The sequence below is a fragment of the Gymnoscopelus microlampas genome (genome assembly GCF_963454915.1).
Source record: "Gymnoscopelus microlampas genome assembly, chromosome: 22".
NCBI classification, from domain to species: Eukaryota; Metazoa; Chordata; class Actinopteri; order Myctophiformes; family Myctophidae; genus Gymnoscopelus; species Gymnoscopelus microlampas.
In genome coordinates, this window is record NC_139959.1 from 13072211 (window position 1) to 13092213 (window position 20003).

The 20003-nt window shown below is 42.5% G+C and overlaps 1 protein-coding gene across 8 annotated transcripts in view; it reads right to left on the bottom strand.

The window, feature by feature from the left end:
* Positions 1–20003, bottom strand: part of atp8a2 (ATPase phospholipid transporting 8A2) — an 84498-nt gene that overhangs the window by 47418 nt on the left and 17077 nt on the right. For 5 of the 8 annotated variants that reach the window (XM_084049117.1, XM_084049115.1, XM_084049119.1 and 2 more), the window contains exons 4-20: positions 19494–19592; positions 19107–19152; positions 18572–18612; positions 14499–14572; positions 13041–13110; positions 12407–12534; positions 10332–10443; positions 9914–10082; positions 9315–9329; positions 4404–4531; positions 3550–3627; positions 2568–2656; positions 2203–2247; positions 1897–1972; positions 922–1110; positions 335–384; positions 163–232 (exon numbers count right to left, since the gene is read on the bottom strand). In XM_084049117.1, coding sequence (XP_083905243.1) covers positions 163–232; positions 335–384; positions 922–1110; positions 1897–1972; positions 2203–2247; positions 2568–2656; positions 3550–3627; positions 4404–4531; positions 9315–9329; positions 9914–10082; positions 10332–10443; positions 12407–12534; positions 13041–13110; positions 14499–14572; positions 18572–18612; positions 19107–19152; positions 19494–19592 — 1479 coding nt within the window. Of the gene's footprint in view, positions 1–162; positions 233–334; positions 385–921; positions 1111–1896; positions 1973–2202; positions 2248–2567; positions 2657–3549; positions 3628–4403; positions 4532–9314; positions 9330–9913; positions 10083–10331; positions 10444–12406; positions 12535–13040; positions 13111–14498; positions 14573–18571; positions 18613–19106; positions 19153–19493; positions 19593–20003 lie in introns of those variants that run through there. The other 3 variants (XM_084049116.1, XM_084049118.1, XM_084049122.1) reach the window with 3 other exon arrangements.

Sequence of the window (20003 nt, forward strand, 5' to 3'; positions counted from 1 at the left end):
AGAGGGAGAGTAGCGCCCAGGATTACATAGGCAATTGGCACTGGGTGAAAAAATATGGGTTACAAAATCGTGGGATAAAAATTTAGAAAAAAAAAAGAAAAAAACGGGTAGAACAGGAAAGTCACAAAGGGTCACTTTAAATGACTTTTGGGACAAACTTACAGCTCCTTTACAGTACAGACGAAGCTTCCCGTCGGGAGTCCTGACCACAACGGACATGCGCTTACGATTGCTGTGGAAGGAACCAAGTAACAGCGTGAAACGGGAGTCATGGTTGCAAATTCTTGCCCAAGGCTAGACATGGAGATATGGTTATGCACACGTGCAACGTTACCTGGAAAACTCCAGCACGTTCAGTAGCTCATAGGTATTCGCTTTTCCTCTCTGAAACACAATGAATGTCTATTATTATACATAAAAAAAACACATACACAGACACTTGCACAAACACTTGTGCATGCAGATGAACTCACATAAACGTAAACGCCATAGAAGCAGAATATCAAACACTGAAGGGTGCAGTTGCTGTTTGCCTAGTCTCTCAAGCCAGACTGTTGACTCAATTGTCAAATGCTTCCATCATACAGTCTGTGCAAAGGAAGCACTGAAAACGATCCGGGAGTAAAGCGGACGTCCCGCTTCCTCCCAACTTCAATTTCGTCTTCACAGTCCTTTGTCCTACTGTAAATCGAATTAGTCAAATAAGCATAAGCTTGTTTCTTATCAGCAATTTGAATTCAAAAATATGTTTTTAAGATATATTTTAGTGAACGAAAATGACGAACAGATGATATCTTCCTTCCTTTCTCGGCTTTCAGGAGGTGTAGTTCCAGACTCTATATACTGTATCATTTGGAGATCGTGGAATAACACACACACACACACACACACACACACACACACACACACACACACACGTACAGCATCAATGATGACAGAATCAGGGGTCCTAGCGGTGAAGACAAAGCCTAGTCCTTTGGCTCCTTTCACGAGTGCTCCTTCGTCAGGTGAGGAGGCCTGGTAGATGATCTGGTCCTCTTCTCTCTCTGGGACCACTGTGTGGCACACTGCCATCATGGTGAGGAACTCACAGATCTGAGGAGACGTAGGCTGGACAAAAAGTGGACATAGAGAGAAAGAAAGATTATTTACATACTAATTACTAACATACTTTTTTTGTCTGATATTAGTTATGAACATTTTATCCCACGTTAATAAAACCAGTTAAATCTGGAAACTATCATACACATCTAAAACATCTTTTATATGCCATATATTTTCAACATAACCAGATGCCAATACACGTTAGCCACCCGTCAATAAAAAAAACTAGTTGCCAGCTAGCTCTGTGTATCATTTTTCATCTTGCCTGAGGGCGTTTTGAATATTAAAGCCAAACAAAATAAAAATAAAATAGAATAGATAAGTGGGCCAAAAAAGAAAATATTTTGTGCTGGTGAAGGGGTACTGAAAACATATTGTAGTGGGGGTACACTAGTAAAGGGAGTACGGAACACAACCACCCTAAAGAATCATTGTGTAGGCCTATATTCCTGCACTATACGGTACCTGCACCCAGTGATCTTGGTACATAGAAATTGATCTATTGAAGATTCTGACTTTCAAATGTACATATTTTTTGTTTTGATTGTATTGCTGTATTGTTGTATTGTGCTTTCTGCTTTGGCAATGTAAACGTATGTTTTCTCATGCCAATAAAGCCCTTTGAATTTGTATGGTAACCACTGATTTACATCAGTCCCCAAGTTGTTTCTAATGGAACCGATTGATCAAATTCACATGGTAGCCATTTTGTTTTCACATCATACTCTAGCTGCCGTGGCCCATTGTGGTCAAATAGAGAAATCTCTGAGAAGAGCATTGTCGGACACCTACGTGGTCCTTCTCGATGTTCTGGATGAGAGCGGGGTCGTCGAACTCTGTGGAGTTATTGCTGCTGGACGGAAGGTGGCTAAAAGAGAAACACAAGAGGGAAGAGGGAATGATTCTTCTATCAGCCACTGAAAGCCATAACATGTGGCTAGGTGGACGGGGGCTGAGTGTTTTGAGATATCTTGGTGTAAATCAAGAATTATATTAGACATACCATCATTTCTAACAATGTGTCATGGCATAAAGACAGTGTAAAACCACAAAGGGGGATGAAAGGATAGCTGAGAAGGAGAGAGCACAACTACTGACCTGAAGTCCTCCATGGAACGATCGCAGTCAAGATCAGGGAAATGGCTGCAGTGATAAATCAAGTAGTATCGTAGAGGAATCGATCAGTTGATGGGTTGATTAGTTCAATCAAACAAGCAGGCGAGGGCAAGAGATGAATTCATAGGTTCATCAAATAAAATGTATCATCATTCAGGGTCAAGTTAGTATGACTCATGTATTTGTTGATCAGTTAGCGATCAAGTGAAACATACAGCACGTGCAAAGATTGTTAGCAGCATATAGCTAGAGAATTTTGTCATTTTGTTAGAAGATTTATGCATGTAGTATCAACTGTCAACTGGCACTCTGCAAGGAACACCATGGTAACAAGAGAGGCGACTCACCCATATGTAATACCAGCAATGGTACACTTCTTAAAGTGCATGACATTACAAGTTAGAGTTCCTGTCTTGTCGGAAAAGAGATACTTCACCTGGGCAAGATAAGGAAGCAGAAGAGGAAATGAGAGACCAGGAAAACAGTCAGTCGGCGATAAAGGCCATTGGAAGCTCACTCTAACCTGAATAATCAATAGGTACACACAGCCACCAGTACAGACGGGCTAAGCTAACATTTTCTGTGTACTCGTCACCTGTCTTCCGCCGTCTTTCCCTGTGTTTTTCTCTTCAGGCCCAACAGAGGTCTCCGGTGATTCTCACACGTGTATTCCTGAATCCTTCCTCTGCCAGCTGTCCCTCATTACCTCTTGTGTATTTAATCTGTGCCCTTCTGTCCCAGTTGCCTGTATGTAGATTGTTTTCTAAGCTGCTACTGGTCTAGCCGTTCTATATCCTGTCTGCTACTGTGGAGTAGTTCTGCTCAACTGTCCACCTGTCGGCTCAGTCTAGCCTTCAATCTTTTTACAACCATGTCTCGCTTCCAGTGTCTGCACTCCAGCGTCCTGTTGCTTGAAACCTGACATAGATGTCAAATCCCTACTACGACACTATAGGCTTTCATGCTGTGTTTGTTTATGGCTGGGGGATGTGGGGGGAACATGTCATTACAGATAAACGTGTGCTCAAGCTACCAAGCTGAGAAAAACACAGACACCTGCAGTCAAGTGGCCTTACAAGCACCAAGATAATTAATCGGTGTAGGAAGCATAACATCTTGTAATCTTTCCTTTGATGATGAGCACATCCATGTGGATATGAGCAACTCACAAACAGGGGTTTGAGAAAACTTGCCGAGCTTCTGACTAGGATCTAAAGGGAAGTTTTGTTGAAAATGTCCTAGTAGGAAGTTTGAAGGTTCCTAATTCTAATCGAAGAAGTCACTGACTTGTCAGATGCGTATAAGTCAGTAGGAGGAGCTTTTTCTCACCTGGCCCAGTTCTTCGTTGAGATTGGACGTCCGGGCCACGGCGGGTGTGTCCGACTCCGCATAGTACATCTCTGTATCCTGAACAAAACACGAGACAGGAGATATTAGACCACGAAGACAACATTTTATATGTGCACACATACGGGTACATATGTGTGCACGTATACACAACCAACACAAAAGCCTGCATGCTGGCACAAATACAGACACAAACAACATACACAGGCATATGTTGGTATTGCTATACTTGCGAGGACAGCAAGGTATTACGATCATTATAAATGCCATTTCTACCTCCCTGCTTTTAATGCCATTTTTAACCCAACCCCAAACCCCTTAACCACAAACGGAATCATTGCCTTATAGGCTGTGTGCATAACGTGTGCATATGTAGTCCCAGTTTGCTGAAGGCGGCATACCCATTTCCTGTTCATTTTCCCATAGCTTTGTTTGATTGGCTCCTTCATATATGTTTCCGGTTCAGAACTACTGCCAAGCCAATCAAAACGAAGCTATGGAACAATGAATCGGAATAAGAAATGGGTATGCCATTTTCAGGAATCTGGGACTACAGTTATGCACAGAGCCTATTTTTTGCGGTAAAATCTTTAACAATGAAAACAACATTTCCAGGAAAAAGGTTCTCACAAGGTTGATTGCTCCAGTTCTATTATACTTGTGGGGATATCTGGCCCTCATAAGTATTGTAATAATACCTGGTACACACACACACACACACACACACACACACACACACACACACACACACACACACACACACACACACACACACACACACACACACACACACACACACACACACACACACACACACACACACACACAGTCCATACCCAGTTAATGAAGAGGGCCTGTGTGAACTTGACCACCTCCAGAGTCACTAGCAGGCTGATGGGAATCAGGTTGTTGTACAGGATGATAAACGTCAGCAGGTTGTACGCAAAGTTTACCGAGATGTCACCTACACACACACACACACACACACACACACACGTCATGTATTGGTTAGCCAGGTCACATGACCAGGAACAGGTAACGGAAATGTATAGGGACACACAATATGATATAACCTGTTGTTATGATTGAGACCGGTGTTTGAGGAGCGGTCATTAATAAACGAACTAAAAGACTCAAAGCTTTCTTTGTATATCTATGAATCAATTCAGGTTGCACTAACTGTAAGTTAGGCACACAACAATGGCGACGAGGATTATTGTGAATGTTTGAAGACTACGTTGAACGTTAAAAGGAGTTAAACAAGCAACAAGGAGAAGTCGGGAATTCAACCGTTTGCATGCAACACGGATCCAGCAACACTCGGACCAAGATGGGCACGATGGCTCACTTTGTTTGAATTGTTTGCAGATGGAAAAAGACTGATTATTGATGCTGATTCCACGGCTGTGGTGAAGCAGAGGAGAAGAGCTCTACTGTTACACCTGGCAGGACCAGACGTCCAGGATGTATTTTCAACTCTACCAGACACCGGGGAGGCGAAGGACTACGCAAAGGCATTCACAGCGCTGAACAAGTACTTTGTGCCCCAAGTCAACGCAGCGTTTGCCCGCCAGACGTTTCACAAATTGTGCCAGGAACCAGGTGAGACTGTGCAACAGTTTGCTACACGCCTGAGACGGACTGCGAGGGACTGTGCTTTTCAAGCCGACAATGACAATCAAATAAGGGACGCTATCCTGAATAAGTGTACATCAATATATGTGCGCAGAAAATTACTGGAGGAAGGGCATACGTTGACACTTGCCCGCACATTGGAACTATCTTAACAATGTGAGAGAATTGAGGAACAGATGGCAGCCATGTCTCTGACTGAAGACAGGGGGGACACTGAGACTGTGCATCGCGTCATGCAAAAAGGAGCGAAATATTCAGCATCGAGAGGGAAACCACCGGAAAGAGAAGAAGGCGCCACATCGGAGAGGAAATGTTTCAGGTGTGGATATGCTGATCACATGGCAAAGGATCCTAAATGCCCCGCACGAGGACAGACATGTCACAAATGCAACGGGAAGGATCACTACCTCCAAGATGTGCGGCACGAGAGGATCAAATAAGCAAAATGTGAACACTGTGGAGGTAGAACATGACAAAGAGTTTGCATTTAATGTAAAAGAGGATGACATGTCAGACTAACTTACATTTTGTGTGGGGGGAGTAAATGTAGAAATGTTGGTTGACTCAGGTGCTAAGAGCAATGTGATGGGAGCAAATGTATGGGAAAAACAGAAGTCAGAAAAGATAAAATGTTATTCTTATGTGCCAAAAGAGCAGAGGAATTTGTACCCATACTCATCCAGTGAACCACTACCAATTAAGGGAATATTTGAATGTGAAATCACCATTGGTAACAGGTCTGAACAGGCAGAATTCATTGTAATTAAGGGTAATGGTGAACCACTACTGGGGAAAAAGACAGCCACGAAATTAGGAGTGTTAAAAATAGGTGAAAATGTCTCTGTGATTACAGACATCAAAGACGCACTCAGGCAGCAGTATCCAGATGTGTTCAAGGGTGTAGGAAAATTAAACACCAAACAGGTTAGCCTGTACATAGACCCACAGGTCAAGCCTGTGGCACAGCCACTTAGACGCATACCATATAACCTCAGGGAGGCTGTAGAGAATAAAATAAAGGAATTAATTGATCTAGACATAGTGGAAAGTGTCGAAGGCCCCACCCCTTGGGTAAACCCAGTGGTGATAATTCCAAAACCTGACAAAGATATCAGGATGTGTCTAGATATGAGAAGGGCCAATGAAGCAATTGTAAGGGAACGGTACCCTATTCCTACTGTGGATGAAATTTTGCAAGGCATGAATGGCTCAGCTATATTTAGCAAGCTAGACCTTAAATGGGGCTACCATCAGTTGGAACTGACCCCAGAGTCAAGAGAAATAACCACTTTTGCAGTGCAGGTGTACAGGTACAAAAGGTTGATTTGCCAGTGAGCAATACCAGCATTAACTGGCATTGAAGGTGTTGAGAACATCTCAGATGATGTGATAGTGCACGCACGAGACCAGGAAACACATGACAGGAGTTTACATGCTGTAATGAAGAGGCTCTCAGATTGTGGGTTAACACTAAACCCAGAAAAGTGTCAATTCAACATAGACAGGTTGATTTTCATGGGGATACTTTTGTCACAGAAAGGTATAGGACCAACAGAGGAGAGGGTTAGGGCTATAGTAGAGGCCAGAGAACCCGAGAATGCCTCAGAGGTCAGAAGTTTTTTGGGTCTCGTGGGATTCAGTTCCAGATTTATTTCAGGTTTCGCAACACTGTCAGAGCCGTTATAATCTCTCAAGAACAGATTCCGACCTGCGGTGGAATCTGTCGGAGCGGTTCGTCCTAACCAGTGCGCATTGGCTAAAAGTGGGCGTGCCTTCAGATCAGGAAGTGGGCCGCGCTTTACCCAATCAAATGTAGTGGGCGGGATTCACGTGTCCATCCACCATGATCCACCCTCCCCCCCTCGAAACTAGCCGAAACTAATTTAACAATAGCGTCCTCGGAGCGGACAAAACCACGGAAAGATATTCACATTTTAAATTACTCTTTCATCATAGAAACAAGTGGGCTTATAACCAAAACCATCCATGTTCTCTGGGAGAAGTGGTGTTAGTGTTCCGTGTAGAAATATTGTTAGTGGGAATGAAAACATGGTCGCACCAACCGGAAGTGATGCGCTATAGGCAGACATGAAACCGGTGTTTCCCTGCGCTCTAGTCTAACATTATACTCCTGCCAGACTCCACAGAATATCAGAAAAGCAGAGGTCGCTGTTTTTCATTTTCTGTGGGGTCTGGCTACGCGAGACTAGAGCCGTTACGACGCCTGACCAGAAAGGATGTGCCATTTGAGTTTGGGCCAGAACAGAAAAAAGCATTTCAAGTTTTAAAGGATGAGCTAGCCAAAACTGTTATACTAGCCTACTTTGACAAGGAAGCACCAACCAAGGTGATAGCAGATGCCAGTCCTGTAGGTGTAGGGGCAGTGCTAGTGCAAAAACAGCAGGGGGAGATGGTACCTGTGTGCTATGTGAGTAGCAGCTTGACAGACTGTGAGCGTAGGTACTCTCAGACAGAGCGTGAAGCTTTAGCTCTAGTATGGGCTTGTGAGAGACTGCATCCTTATGTGTATGGTAGGAGGTTTGATTTAGTCACTGACCATAAGCCATTAGAGGTCATATATGGTCCTCGATCCAAACCATGTGCACGCATAGAGAGATGGGTTCTCAGATTACAGCCCTATGATTTCAGAGTTGTATATGTACGGTACCTGGGAAACAAAACATAGCAGACCCATTGTCACGGCTGCTGGGGAGCACAGCAAAAAGGGAGGTACACAAACATGACTCAGAAGAGTATGTTAGATTTGTAGCAGTGAGTGCTACACCCAAAGGACTTACTACACGAGAGATAGAAGAAGCCTCTGCTACTGACCCAGAATTAATTGAGGTACGCAATGCAATAACAAGTGGATGTTTTGATAATTGTACACCATATGCAACGATTGTTAATGAGTTGTGTGTAATAGGATACATAGTGCTACGAGGAACACGCATAGTGCTACCACAGAGGCTGCAAGCACGAGCACTCACACTAGCCCATGAAGGACATTTGGGAATAGTGGGAACCAAACAGCATCTCAGAACCCAGGTTTGGTGGCCTGGCATGGAGAAGGCAGCCGAGAAATACTGTAAGGCATGTCATGGATGTCAAATTGTAGCCAGACCTGACCCACCAGAACCGTTGAGATCTACAAGCCTACCAGATGGTCCCTGGCAAGATGTTGCCATAGATCTGCTAGGACCACTGCCAACTAATCACTCCATACTTGTGGTGGTAGATTACTACAGTCGCTACTATGAGTATGACATTATGACTTCCACGACTGCAGAGAAGGTCATTGACAGTCTGGAGTCCATTTTTAGCAGACATGGGCTTCCGGTTTCCTGCAGATCGGACCAAGGACCCCAGTTCAAGTCTGAATTATTCAAGGAGTACTGTGAAACAAATGGAATCACACACGTGAAGACAACTCCGAAATGGGCTCAAGCAAATGGAGAAGTTGAGCGTCAGAATTCATCACTGATGAAAAGAATAAGGATCGCTCAAGCAGAAGGACTGGACTGGAAACGTGAACTGAGAAAGTATGTGACTGTGTACCGGAGCATAGAACATGCTACTACTGGAAAGAGCCCTGCTGAGCTACTCTTTAACCGGAAGATGAGGGGAAAGTTGCCAGATCTCTGTGGATCATACACAGCATCACTGGAAGTACGTGATAGAGATGCAGAGCAAAAAGGAAAAGCAAAGCTGTATGCTGATGAACGACAGGGAGCTCAGTACTCGAAGGTGGACATTGGAGACACCGTGCTCATACAGCAGGACAAGTTGGACAAGTTCACCACACCATTCAACGCAACACCACACAAAGTTGTGAGCAAGACAGGGAATCAGGTTGTGGTTGAATCACCAACAGGAGCAAGATACCAGAGAAACACCACACATGTGAAAAGATATGTGACCAACAGGCCTACGGGGGCACACGCCACACCGGAGGAGACGCAGTGGACTGAGGACAGTGCACTTGACGTGGACGCACATGCACAGACTAATGTCACTCACACACCACAACACACTCAGATGTCAGAGGTGCCAAAGGCCAGACCTCAAAGGGTGACAAAGCCACCTGAAAGGCTCAGTGACTTTGTGCTTACCTGAGCTGAATTTCACTGAAAAAGAAAAAAAAAGAAAGAAAAAAAAGGCTATTGTGCATTGTTTGATTTTTTTGTATTTTGTTCTAAGGGTCAGTACAGAGGTTGTTCAAGGTACCTTTTCCAAGGAAAAGGGGGATGTCATGTATTGGTTAGCCAGGTCACATGACCAGGAACAGGTAACGGAAATGTATAGGGACACACAATATGATGTAACCTGTTGTTATGATTGAGACCGGTGTTTGAGGAGCGGTCATTAATAAACAAACTAAAAGACACAAAGCTTTCTTTATATATCTATGATTCAATTCAGGTTGCACTAACTGTAAGGAGTAAGTTAGGCACACAACAACACACACACACACACACACACACACACACACACACACACACACACACACACACACACACACACACTTAACACGTTCTGATAGCACCCAACTATGAATAAGTCAAAGGTGTGAGTGAGTGAGTGAGTGAGTGAGTGAGTGAGTGAGTGAGTGAGTGAGTGAGTGAGTGAGTGAGCGAGTGAGTGAGTGAGTGAGTGAGTGAGTGAGTGAGTGAGTGTGTGTGTGTGTGTGTGTGTGTGTGTGTGTGCTCACCAGCGCGGGACAGGTACCAGCATGCCTCCTCTGTGTGTTGTCGGTTCCATATTGCAGCACCAACAGAGCTGATGAGAGCCATGACCAGCAAGATGCAGAACAGAACCAGAATCTGTACGTTGGTCACTCGCTCCACGTTGGACCGTTTCAGGGGCGCCTTGGTCGAGTTCTGTGTGTGTGTGCACATTTCTTACTTATGGCCTGATTTATACATAGCTGCGTGTGGGTGTAGCACACCAAAAATAGCCGATGTACAAGCTCACAATGTGTCGCAATGTGACCCGTCGTGAGTTTGTAGATCTGCTATTTTCAGTGTGCAATCCACACATAAGCCGCGCAACCAAGTGCAAATCAGGCTTCAGAGGCCAGTAGTCAAACAGATCTTTAAGATCTTTAAGTGCAATGTCATTCGTTTTACCTGCATCAGCTTGGAGTCATGCCCAGTGTAGACTATGATTCCTACGACCCATTGTGTGTTCCTGAGCTGGGCTCCTCGCAGCAGCACCTGGTCTGGACCAAGAGGAACGGGGCTGGGGAGAGAAGGAGTTAGGTTTGGGTGAACCTGAGTTTGGAAAAAGATATGGTGTAAATTAACACATTATAATCCACAAGTGAAAATATGGACTCTTTTGGAGTAAATTTACACTGAGGATTTTACTCTGTAGGAGGCATACAGTATCATGGCTCCAAACTTAAGTTAGGAAAATCAGAGTGCACATGTTTTTTTTGACAAAAAAGGCCAAAAAAGGCCAGAAAACTAACATTTAGAGTGGTAGAGCCTGCACTCTGACTTTATGTTAAAGAAACCCTTTATTTGAAAATACGGCAACGTTTCATTATTCATCAATTCATCGCAATGAGTGAGTTGCTACAATCTGTAAAAGCCTCAGACTTTGGAACAGACATGGATATAATACAAGCACAATGACTGTCAATGACATGAAGACAGCTGTGGAGAAACGTGATGAAAGAACTTGGTGAAACATTGCAGGAAAGTTGACTTCCTTGGCATCATGAAACAGTAAACATGACAGTAACAAAACAAAAAAAAGCTGCTACTACGTAAGGGTTGACTGAGATGCTAAGCCCAAAACACGCTCAGCCTAGTTGGTTTATACTGTAGTATGACAGTATTGTGTACCAAAAAGAGCAGATTTACAAAGTGTAAGGGTATAGAACTATTGCCTGACAGCGAGTCATTGTTTCAATTCCCGAGCCCGACGACCTTTGCTGCGTGTCACTCCCTGTCTCTCTCTCTCCTTGTTTCCTGTTACTATTCACTGTGCTACCCAATAAAAGGCAGAAAAGCCCCCAAAAACATTTAAATAAATAAATGAAACCAACACAGACTGCTGACAGTTGGTTGGATAGGTCACTGACTGTTGTGTGACATAAGATTATGCAGTCCGCGATCCGCGGCTCTACGTTGTGGACAGAGATGAGCTTTTTCATTGATCATTTAATGTAAAAAGAGTTTCATTTTATGCATGACACCCCTTTAGACCTGAGGCTGATTCTAAAAACACCTTCTAAATCCTAACAGCTTTCTGAAAAAGATTATGTTGATATACATATGGCAACATCTAAAATGACACAGATGCTTTCCCAGATTGAAAGGGTTAAAAGAGCAGCTGCTAGGGTGAAATGTTTGGATATGTCACGCTTTGTACACAACGCGCTGTCAGTGAAATCTCTCGTCCGTTTTTTGGCATTTGCAGCCACGAGTTGCTGTAATAAATGTGTGTTGTACTATAAACACAATGTGCACTACCACAATAATGAGTCATCCACAGTGCAACGCTAAAGGTCATTACACACCGGCGATTATGCGAATATACACAAAATTCAGACTCATTCCGAATAATTAAAAGACGCTTTTTCGCTCCGCTTTTTTGCTTTTTCGCTCCATGGAAGCTTGCATTGACTTTTAAAAAAAAACATATTATTCGCATGAAAAAAATGCCCCCGTGTGTAAGGAGCTTAAGTGACGTCGATTTCCAACAAAGTTTGGCCCATGGCTCTAATTGTAAACAAATAATGCTAATCACATTGTCATATTGCTTATTGCTAATGCAATACAAGATGGATTTAGGGTCGTCGGTAAGTAAACGCATTGTCATCGGCAAGTCTGGCACCCTGTTGACCTACAAAACGGTTTAATAAAACAACTTTAAAAATGTCAGAAATAAGTGAAGGTTTAGACTTTGCAAACTACCTTTATTACTGTGTGTACACGCATGTGTATGGTGGCTGACAAAAGAAAAGGTAAAATATAAAATTAATTATTGCGATCAAACTTTTTGGGTGCACCAAAATCGAATGCTGGCGGACCCAAATGAAAAAGTTAGGCGCACCAGTGCAACCAATGTAAACCGTTTGTCTGGAGTCCTGTGATAATTTAAATATCTTCTCACCGTATGCAGACCAGCTGTTAAGATGTAACTGAATAACAGCATAGTAATGATGATATTCTTAATAATGTGTGTGTCTTACTTGTGGTTTTCCAGGCGTAGAGTACCAGTGAAGTCATACAGGTGTCTGTTGGGGCCTTCACACTCCAGACGTCCAACAAGACCTATCAGGTCCTCCAAGGACTGGAGACCAGCCGTGAGAGAGAGACCCTGACACACACACACACAAAGTTAATTTAACACAAAGTGTAAAAAGGGGTAAGACTGTACAAGTGTGCGTGCAGTATGAGTTTAAACGAGTTTATGAGACACATTTGAACAAAGGTTCTGTTAAAGGGGATCAACAAACCAAATTGCTTTCTTTTTTAGTTACTTGATATAAATCACGTGTCAACTCTGAAACAGAACATCCCCGGGCATATCTCTACTGGTTTGTGCAACAAGTGATCTTTTATGTCCTAAAAGTGGCCCTGTGGTGCCCCTATAGGCAGGAATCTTCGGGCCACGTACGCCGACGTTTAATTGCTCCTTTTGTCTGAGGAAAAGTCATCGGTATCCAAAATGTTCACTCCCCCTATACACAATAGTGATTCCTCCAGCCACTCACCCTCCCTCTCCACTGCTGCTATACACCTGTTTCATTAAAAGAACATGTTAAAAACTAGTGGCATGGATAGAGAGGCAATGAAACCAGAGACCCTTCAAAAGGTTCATACCTGTCTGATCTTCAGATTGGTCTCTCCATCCAGGTTGGAGGTCTCTGTGTAACACATGGCCTGGGGTTCACTGTGAACAGAACACAAATCCCCTTACAGAGTAAAACTTTTATTATAACCTAGAATAAAGATACCAAGGATAGGACAGTGACGTCACAAATACTCAGTGATTAGCCTGTAGTTTCTTTATAAGTTATAAGGCTAAAGTTACACTTTTTCCACACTCAACATGTAGTTTTAACAGAAAGAGTGTATCAAAGAGTCGCATGGACATCAAGAGTCACATGGAGTGTATCAAAGAGTCTGTTGGAAAAACATCCTTTTTTTGTGCGAAGTATAAATTATCATTAACGTGATAATAGCGTGGTTTGGGGGTTCAATGGGCCCATAAGTCTGAAGGACTTCTACAATTTAGGCATTTAGAAAACGCTCTTATCCACAGCAAGATTGGAATAAACGACATTAACCCTAGTCAATGAACAACAGATGACATCACTGATGATTCTTGGGTATCTTTATACTAGTCTTAGGGGCTGTGTCTACAGAAAGCTTTTTTGAGCTACCCGTGCCTTTCTGCTGTGCTCCTTGCGTTTCAGTGTTCTCTGCATCCAGCGTTTTTTGGCCTCAAGTAGAAAATAGTTCAGATTTTGGGGAAGTCAGCCAATCAAAATCGAGGAAGAGGCAACAGTCGAGGTGGAAAAATGTTATCCAACACACATCGCCTTCAATATAACTGTATGGATGGATAGTACCGAATATTAATAACAGAATTTCAAACCAGCAATTGTAGATGTGACATTAATCAATCAAGCAACCGAATGGCCTATTTCTGTCTGAGGCTGCCTGGATTAATACAACCCACTTAATTAATGGCGATATATTAATAGGTCTGCCTTTAGGAACATACAACTTCATGCTGAACATGGCAAATAAGATGTAATACTTATACTAGGTAATAATTTATTAATAATTTAATATACCGTTTTTGTTTAACCTAATAGCGAAATAGAAAGCATTTCCAGGAGACAAGACGCTAGTGCGCAGTGGGTTGGAGTGACATGCCCACAATCGACATTGAGCGGAGGCATTATCGCAGTGCACTCTGGACATGATGTCCAAAGTGCTCCGGCACCCAAAAAATGCTTTCTGTGGACACGCAGACCCTTATACTACAACTATAGGTATAAAAACAGTGAGGTGAAAATGACAGAACACATCTATAGTAACTCACACAACTATTGTGTCTGGAAAAACTATGAGTGTTAAAAACTTCACATCAGATGAATGGCAAACAAGTGGAATAAATTACATTTGATGGAATACAGACAATACTCCAGAAACACAAAGACTGACACATACACAACTGTGCATACTTTTAGACACACAAACATGCATGCTAACACAAGCACAGAAATGCACACACGCACGCACACCCACACACAAACAGCGGAGGCTGACCTGGAGGACACTATGACCATGTCAGCTGGAAGGTGCTGTCCATTAGTCACTTTCACTATGTCTCCTACTGCCACCTTGTGGCCAGGGGGCAGCATTACAACAGCACGGGGAGAGAGAAAGGTGGACATGACAAGAGAAACAGGTAGGTTGTTAGAAAGGGAGGGGAGTTAAGAAAGAGAAAAACAGAAAACAAGAAGTGGATTAATTAGAGACCAAGGGAGAGCAAGGTAGGGAAAGTGACAGGAAGAAGTTCATAGCTCACAAGGTTTGTACACTAGCATTTTGGCATTGGGAAATGACATGAATCTACTCAATATGAGCTGTTAAGTAGATATGTGTTGGATGCTATGTCCGAAATGTCAAAATATTCAACTATAGCCACTTGGAAATGGATGTGCCAACTTGCTTAATATTTACTTTGATGAGACATTTCACATTTAACTTTCTTCCTTGGCCTACCTAAATTTTGTTTTGATCGGTCCAGTGGTTACAAGATTAGCCATGGACAGACATACAGACACACGCACAGACCCACTTCTAGGCCGCTCGGCCTCTAGGAGCCACATTGTAAAAACAATTACTTTTAAAAGTAACAGAATATATTTAGCTTCTCAGATGTAATGCATTTTAACTTCAGTACCTATTGCCATAATTTCATTCAGTACTGAATTTTGGGGTTTTGAAAAACGTAAATTCATTATTGACATGATTATTATACCAAAAGTGGTGTGGCGGCGAAACAGACACCCCTTGTCACATTTTGCAAATTAATGGATTTACAAAGTGACATTATTCACTGTGAACAGAAACATTTCAGGAAAGTTGACTTCCTTGGCATCATGAAACAGTAAACATGACAGTAATAATAATAATAATACACTTATATTAGTCTGTGAACCAGGACCCCAAATATGGGGTGATTAGTATCATCTGAGGGGAATAATTCTCATAGTGTTTTTTGGGTAGGTATACACCCCTAGTGCTAGGAAAGATGTGATAGCCTTGCATCGGTGGTAGCTTTCTGTGTGTTATCACTCCTTGTATAACCACATGCCAAAACACAGTTTTCAAAATCCGAATGAAGCATTCTACTTCAAACTGATAGTTCTCTATCAGTTTGAATAACATCCTGTATCAGCACCACAGCCTTAAACATGTACTGTTGTTAGTAGTATTGGTGTATAAAGTACTTGAAAACCATGCCTGAGTAAAGGTACAGATATCTTACTTGAAAGATACTGTATTTTACTCCAGAAAACTCAAGTCGCTCAAAGAAAATCACTTGGATCACAGTGTTCAAGCAGCTCACATCATGTACTTTACACCATTACGCCATTACACCAAAGAAAGGATTGTTCTTCTGCATCCATCAGCTAGTTTTATACAGTATGATTCATTCATCCTCAATAGCATCCTGGGATGAATGATGGTCTAACTCTGAACTGATTGGATCATTGTTAGAGCTTGTGCCCTTATCATCAGCAGGATGCTCAAAAACACAACAAAAATAATCTTCATCTTGCCAGCCTGCTTTCACTTTTCTTCCACAAAAGACGCTTCCATGCCAGGGACGGAGCGACCTAGCTGCATGCACAGAACATTGAAATATCTAATTCCTATTTTCTCAATATCCAAATCAAAGCCTGTGCACTATAAAGGACTGGCACAGAAATGATCCTTTCAAACATCAAAATGTGTGATTCATTCATCCTCAATAGCGTCCTGGGATGAATGATGGTCTAACTCTGAACTGATTGGATCATTGTTAGAGCTTGTGCCCTCATCATCAGCGGGATGCTCAAAAACACAACAAAAAAGAATCTTCACCTTGCCAGCCTGCTTTCACTTTTCTTCTCACAAAGACGCTTCCATGACAGGGATGGAGCGACCTAGCTGCATGCACAGAATACTGAAATATCTAATTCCTATTTTCTCAATATCCAAAAACAAGCCTGTGCACTATAAAGGACTGGCACAGAAACGATCCTTTTAAACATCAAAATGTGTGAATATAGTATGAAGCAGGCCCTAATAAGTTATCATAATTGAATATGTCCATTGTTGTGTCCGATATAGCAGTGGTTCCCAAACTGGGGGTCCTCAAATGATTTTGGAGGGTCCCCAGATGATTAGCTTAATGTGCAACATTGTCTTCTCATTCAACAGTAAACAAACCAACATACAGTATAAGTGTATAAAGGGTATCTGCACATTTATAAAGTTACAATTTAATTACTTTTAAGACCACTGAACAGCCTGTCAGCCCCCCATATGCTGCAACCCACATTAATTTCCAGTGCTGAACCTTGCATCAGTTTTGCAATGCAGCTGAAGAATGACTGTATAACATGCATCCCACCGGGATGCACAATTACATTATAGAGCTGTTCTGGCTGATTCCAGCATACCTGCAAGGTGTCAACAAACGGCTCCATATCAATCGTGAGGTGAATACTGTACATGTCAACCAGTGACCATATCTGCTACCTGCTTGGACACCTGGTTGGATGATAAGGTGCTAGACCTTGACCTGACCTTTAGCACATAGCCCAAAGACTGACCGGCAAGTGAAAATATAACATTAGAAATGTTATATTTGAACCCTAAAACCACCTTTCTAGGTTTAACAGTATTATAAACCCATTTAAGCTCCTGGCAGCCATATTGGACGCCATCTTGAAAATGATGGCTTTACGAGACATATCATTTCCCAGATTTTTTTGTACGTGCATGCCTAGAGGTACCGGAACCAATTGAAAAACCTTTTGTATATATTTTTGGGGGGGGTTAAGTAGTATGTTTTCATATATTGACCCATGTAACTTTCGCCTAGTAAAATAAAATAAAATGCATGATTGCCCCATAAAGCCACATATTTTCTAACTTTAGACATGCATACCTTGACAAAAATCACTATGAGCATTATTCCCCTCAGATGATGATGACCAACCCCCCTGGCTCACAGACTACAGCACTTTTCTTGTACCCAAAGTCGCTTTACAAAACACATTTTAAAAAGCTGTTTATTTAGGCTACTACGTAAAGGTTGACTGAGATGCTAAGCCCAAAATATACTCAGCCTAGTTGGTTTATAGTATAAACCAACTATTTGTCCGGTTTACCGTCATACTACAGTATAAACTTTATACTGTAGTATGACGGTGTCGTGTACCAAAAAGAGCAGATCTACAAGCCTACACCACAGGACGTGGTGTAAGTGTATAGACCTATTGATAGCTTTTAGATACGTATATCACTTGTCCGTCTTGACTACTGACTGTCCTGATTGTTCTTTTTGGCATGATGGAGAAGATCAATTATGCTTCAGGAAGCTATAAACGCAGGAACCGCACAGGGCATCTGTGATAAAGTGGTAAAGAAGAACTGGTGACATTATGGCCGGTCAATTTAACATTTGTCCGGTTTACCGGTTAAATTGAATGAACTGTACTTCCATGTGCTTTTTTTCTGCAAACTTCTAAATAAAGTATCCAATCAAAAATCTTATCGGTCGCGTTGGTCGGACAAAAAAAAAACGCCTAGCGGAAACTCCAGAACACAAAACGATTATACAAAACCCAGAAAATGATAAGCAAACAGATGAGGACAGGAAGAAAGAGACAAATGGCTCTTTTCGACCGGAAGAAGTCAGTGAATCGTGCTATGCCGTTGCAACGCAGGTTCTGGATTTGTTTCCATACACTACGGCTCGGTTTCAGATACCTAATTTGGGCCCTGCTCAGGAGGTATAGTACGAACCCTGAGTTCTGTGAACCCATGTGTGAACCGCACACATGTGAGAGTGCGGTCTAGCCAACTATTTTCAAAAATAGCGAGAATAGCAGATATACTAGCTAACAATGTGTCGGTGATGCACCGCAAATAAACAAAAAAGCTATCACAGAACTTCACCCGTTCTGGAAAGTCTCAGGTTATGGAAGGTTCTGGGTTACCCTTCGTAGTCGAAAAGAGCCAGAGTGAAAGAAAGAGAAACCCTGAGGGACTAACAGGCCTTGAGCTCTTGACAGCAGTGGTGTGATGGTTAGGAACAATGATGAGGAGGACTGCGTTACCTGTTTCCAGATGATGGTCTGCCATGCTCCAGCTCGCAGCACTGTAGGGCAAGAACAACACAGCCATCAGTCAGCCTATAGAGCGATTCTCATACAGTATTCATACACACCCAACTATTGTGTGTGGCTGTATGACTTGCAGAAACAAAAACCAGCCATTCACTCAACCATGAAAGGCAAACAAAAGACCCATGGAAAAAAACATACAAGCAGACCCATGGAAAATGCACACACATTTCACACATGCACAAATCTAATCACAGACCAATGATACAAATAAAGATTTCATTCATTCATACCAAACTCTCACATCTCTCGCCCTCACAAATGCATCTCAAATCTGCACCTACTACATTAACGATGGTAGCTACAACAGGTGTGGTTGTTAAGATGTTATAAAAACAACATTCACACACACACACACACACACACACACACACACACACACACACACACACACACACACACACACACACACACACACACACACACACACACACACACACACACACACACACACACACACACACAGTACCTGTGGTTGTCTTCTTGTTGACGGTGTTGTCTGCTTTGTGTCTTTTCTGCAGAGACAGAGATGTGTCTAAGGGTCGGGTCAATTTAGACTTATAACCGTGTCACTCGCCAAGAATTGCTCGGCAAAAGTCGCTCATCAAAAAAACAGTGAGTGACACGGTCGGATGAAGAAGTATGAAGAATGAGGAGCCGAACAAAAATACATTATACTCTTATGTATCTGTACACAAGATGTAACAATAAAGACCACCTTGTGACCTTATTCATTAGCATTCATGTGTGGCATTTCTTCTTAACATCAAACTCAGAATCCTAACAAAATAATGAGTGAAGCCATGATCCGTGTACTGTCCTGTCCCCGGTCAGCAGGGGGCACTATGATACTCACATAGTCCTCTATGATTTCTTTGATTGCTGCTACGGTCATGATGAAGATGAGTGGCACCAGGGTGGTGTAACGACCCGTCGGAGATACGTCGGGGATTTGCTGAGAAGAAGCAAAGTGACTGCGCTCAGAAATCATTGTTGTTATCGAATATCGGTAAAAGATCTGACTTAATGCATTTCTGCTGTCTTTTAAAACTGGACTGTAAAGAAACTCAGGATACTGAGGGCAGAGAGGAGGAATGACATGCAACACAGGTCCTCCTGAGCCTGATTGGAACCAAGGACATTGTGGTCTGCGCATAAATGTGTATAATAATTTAAAAAAAGAAATCTAGGACAGTGGTTGTCAAAGTGGGGTCCAGGGACCCTCAGGGTTCCTTGAGGGGGTTCCCGTAAGGGTCCATTTGGGTCCATTTGTGCACTCTCAGAGTTATGGGGATCCTTGAAATTAAAAAGTTTGAGAACCACTGATCAAGACATAAATACAAAATCCATTAATAATATGAATAAT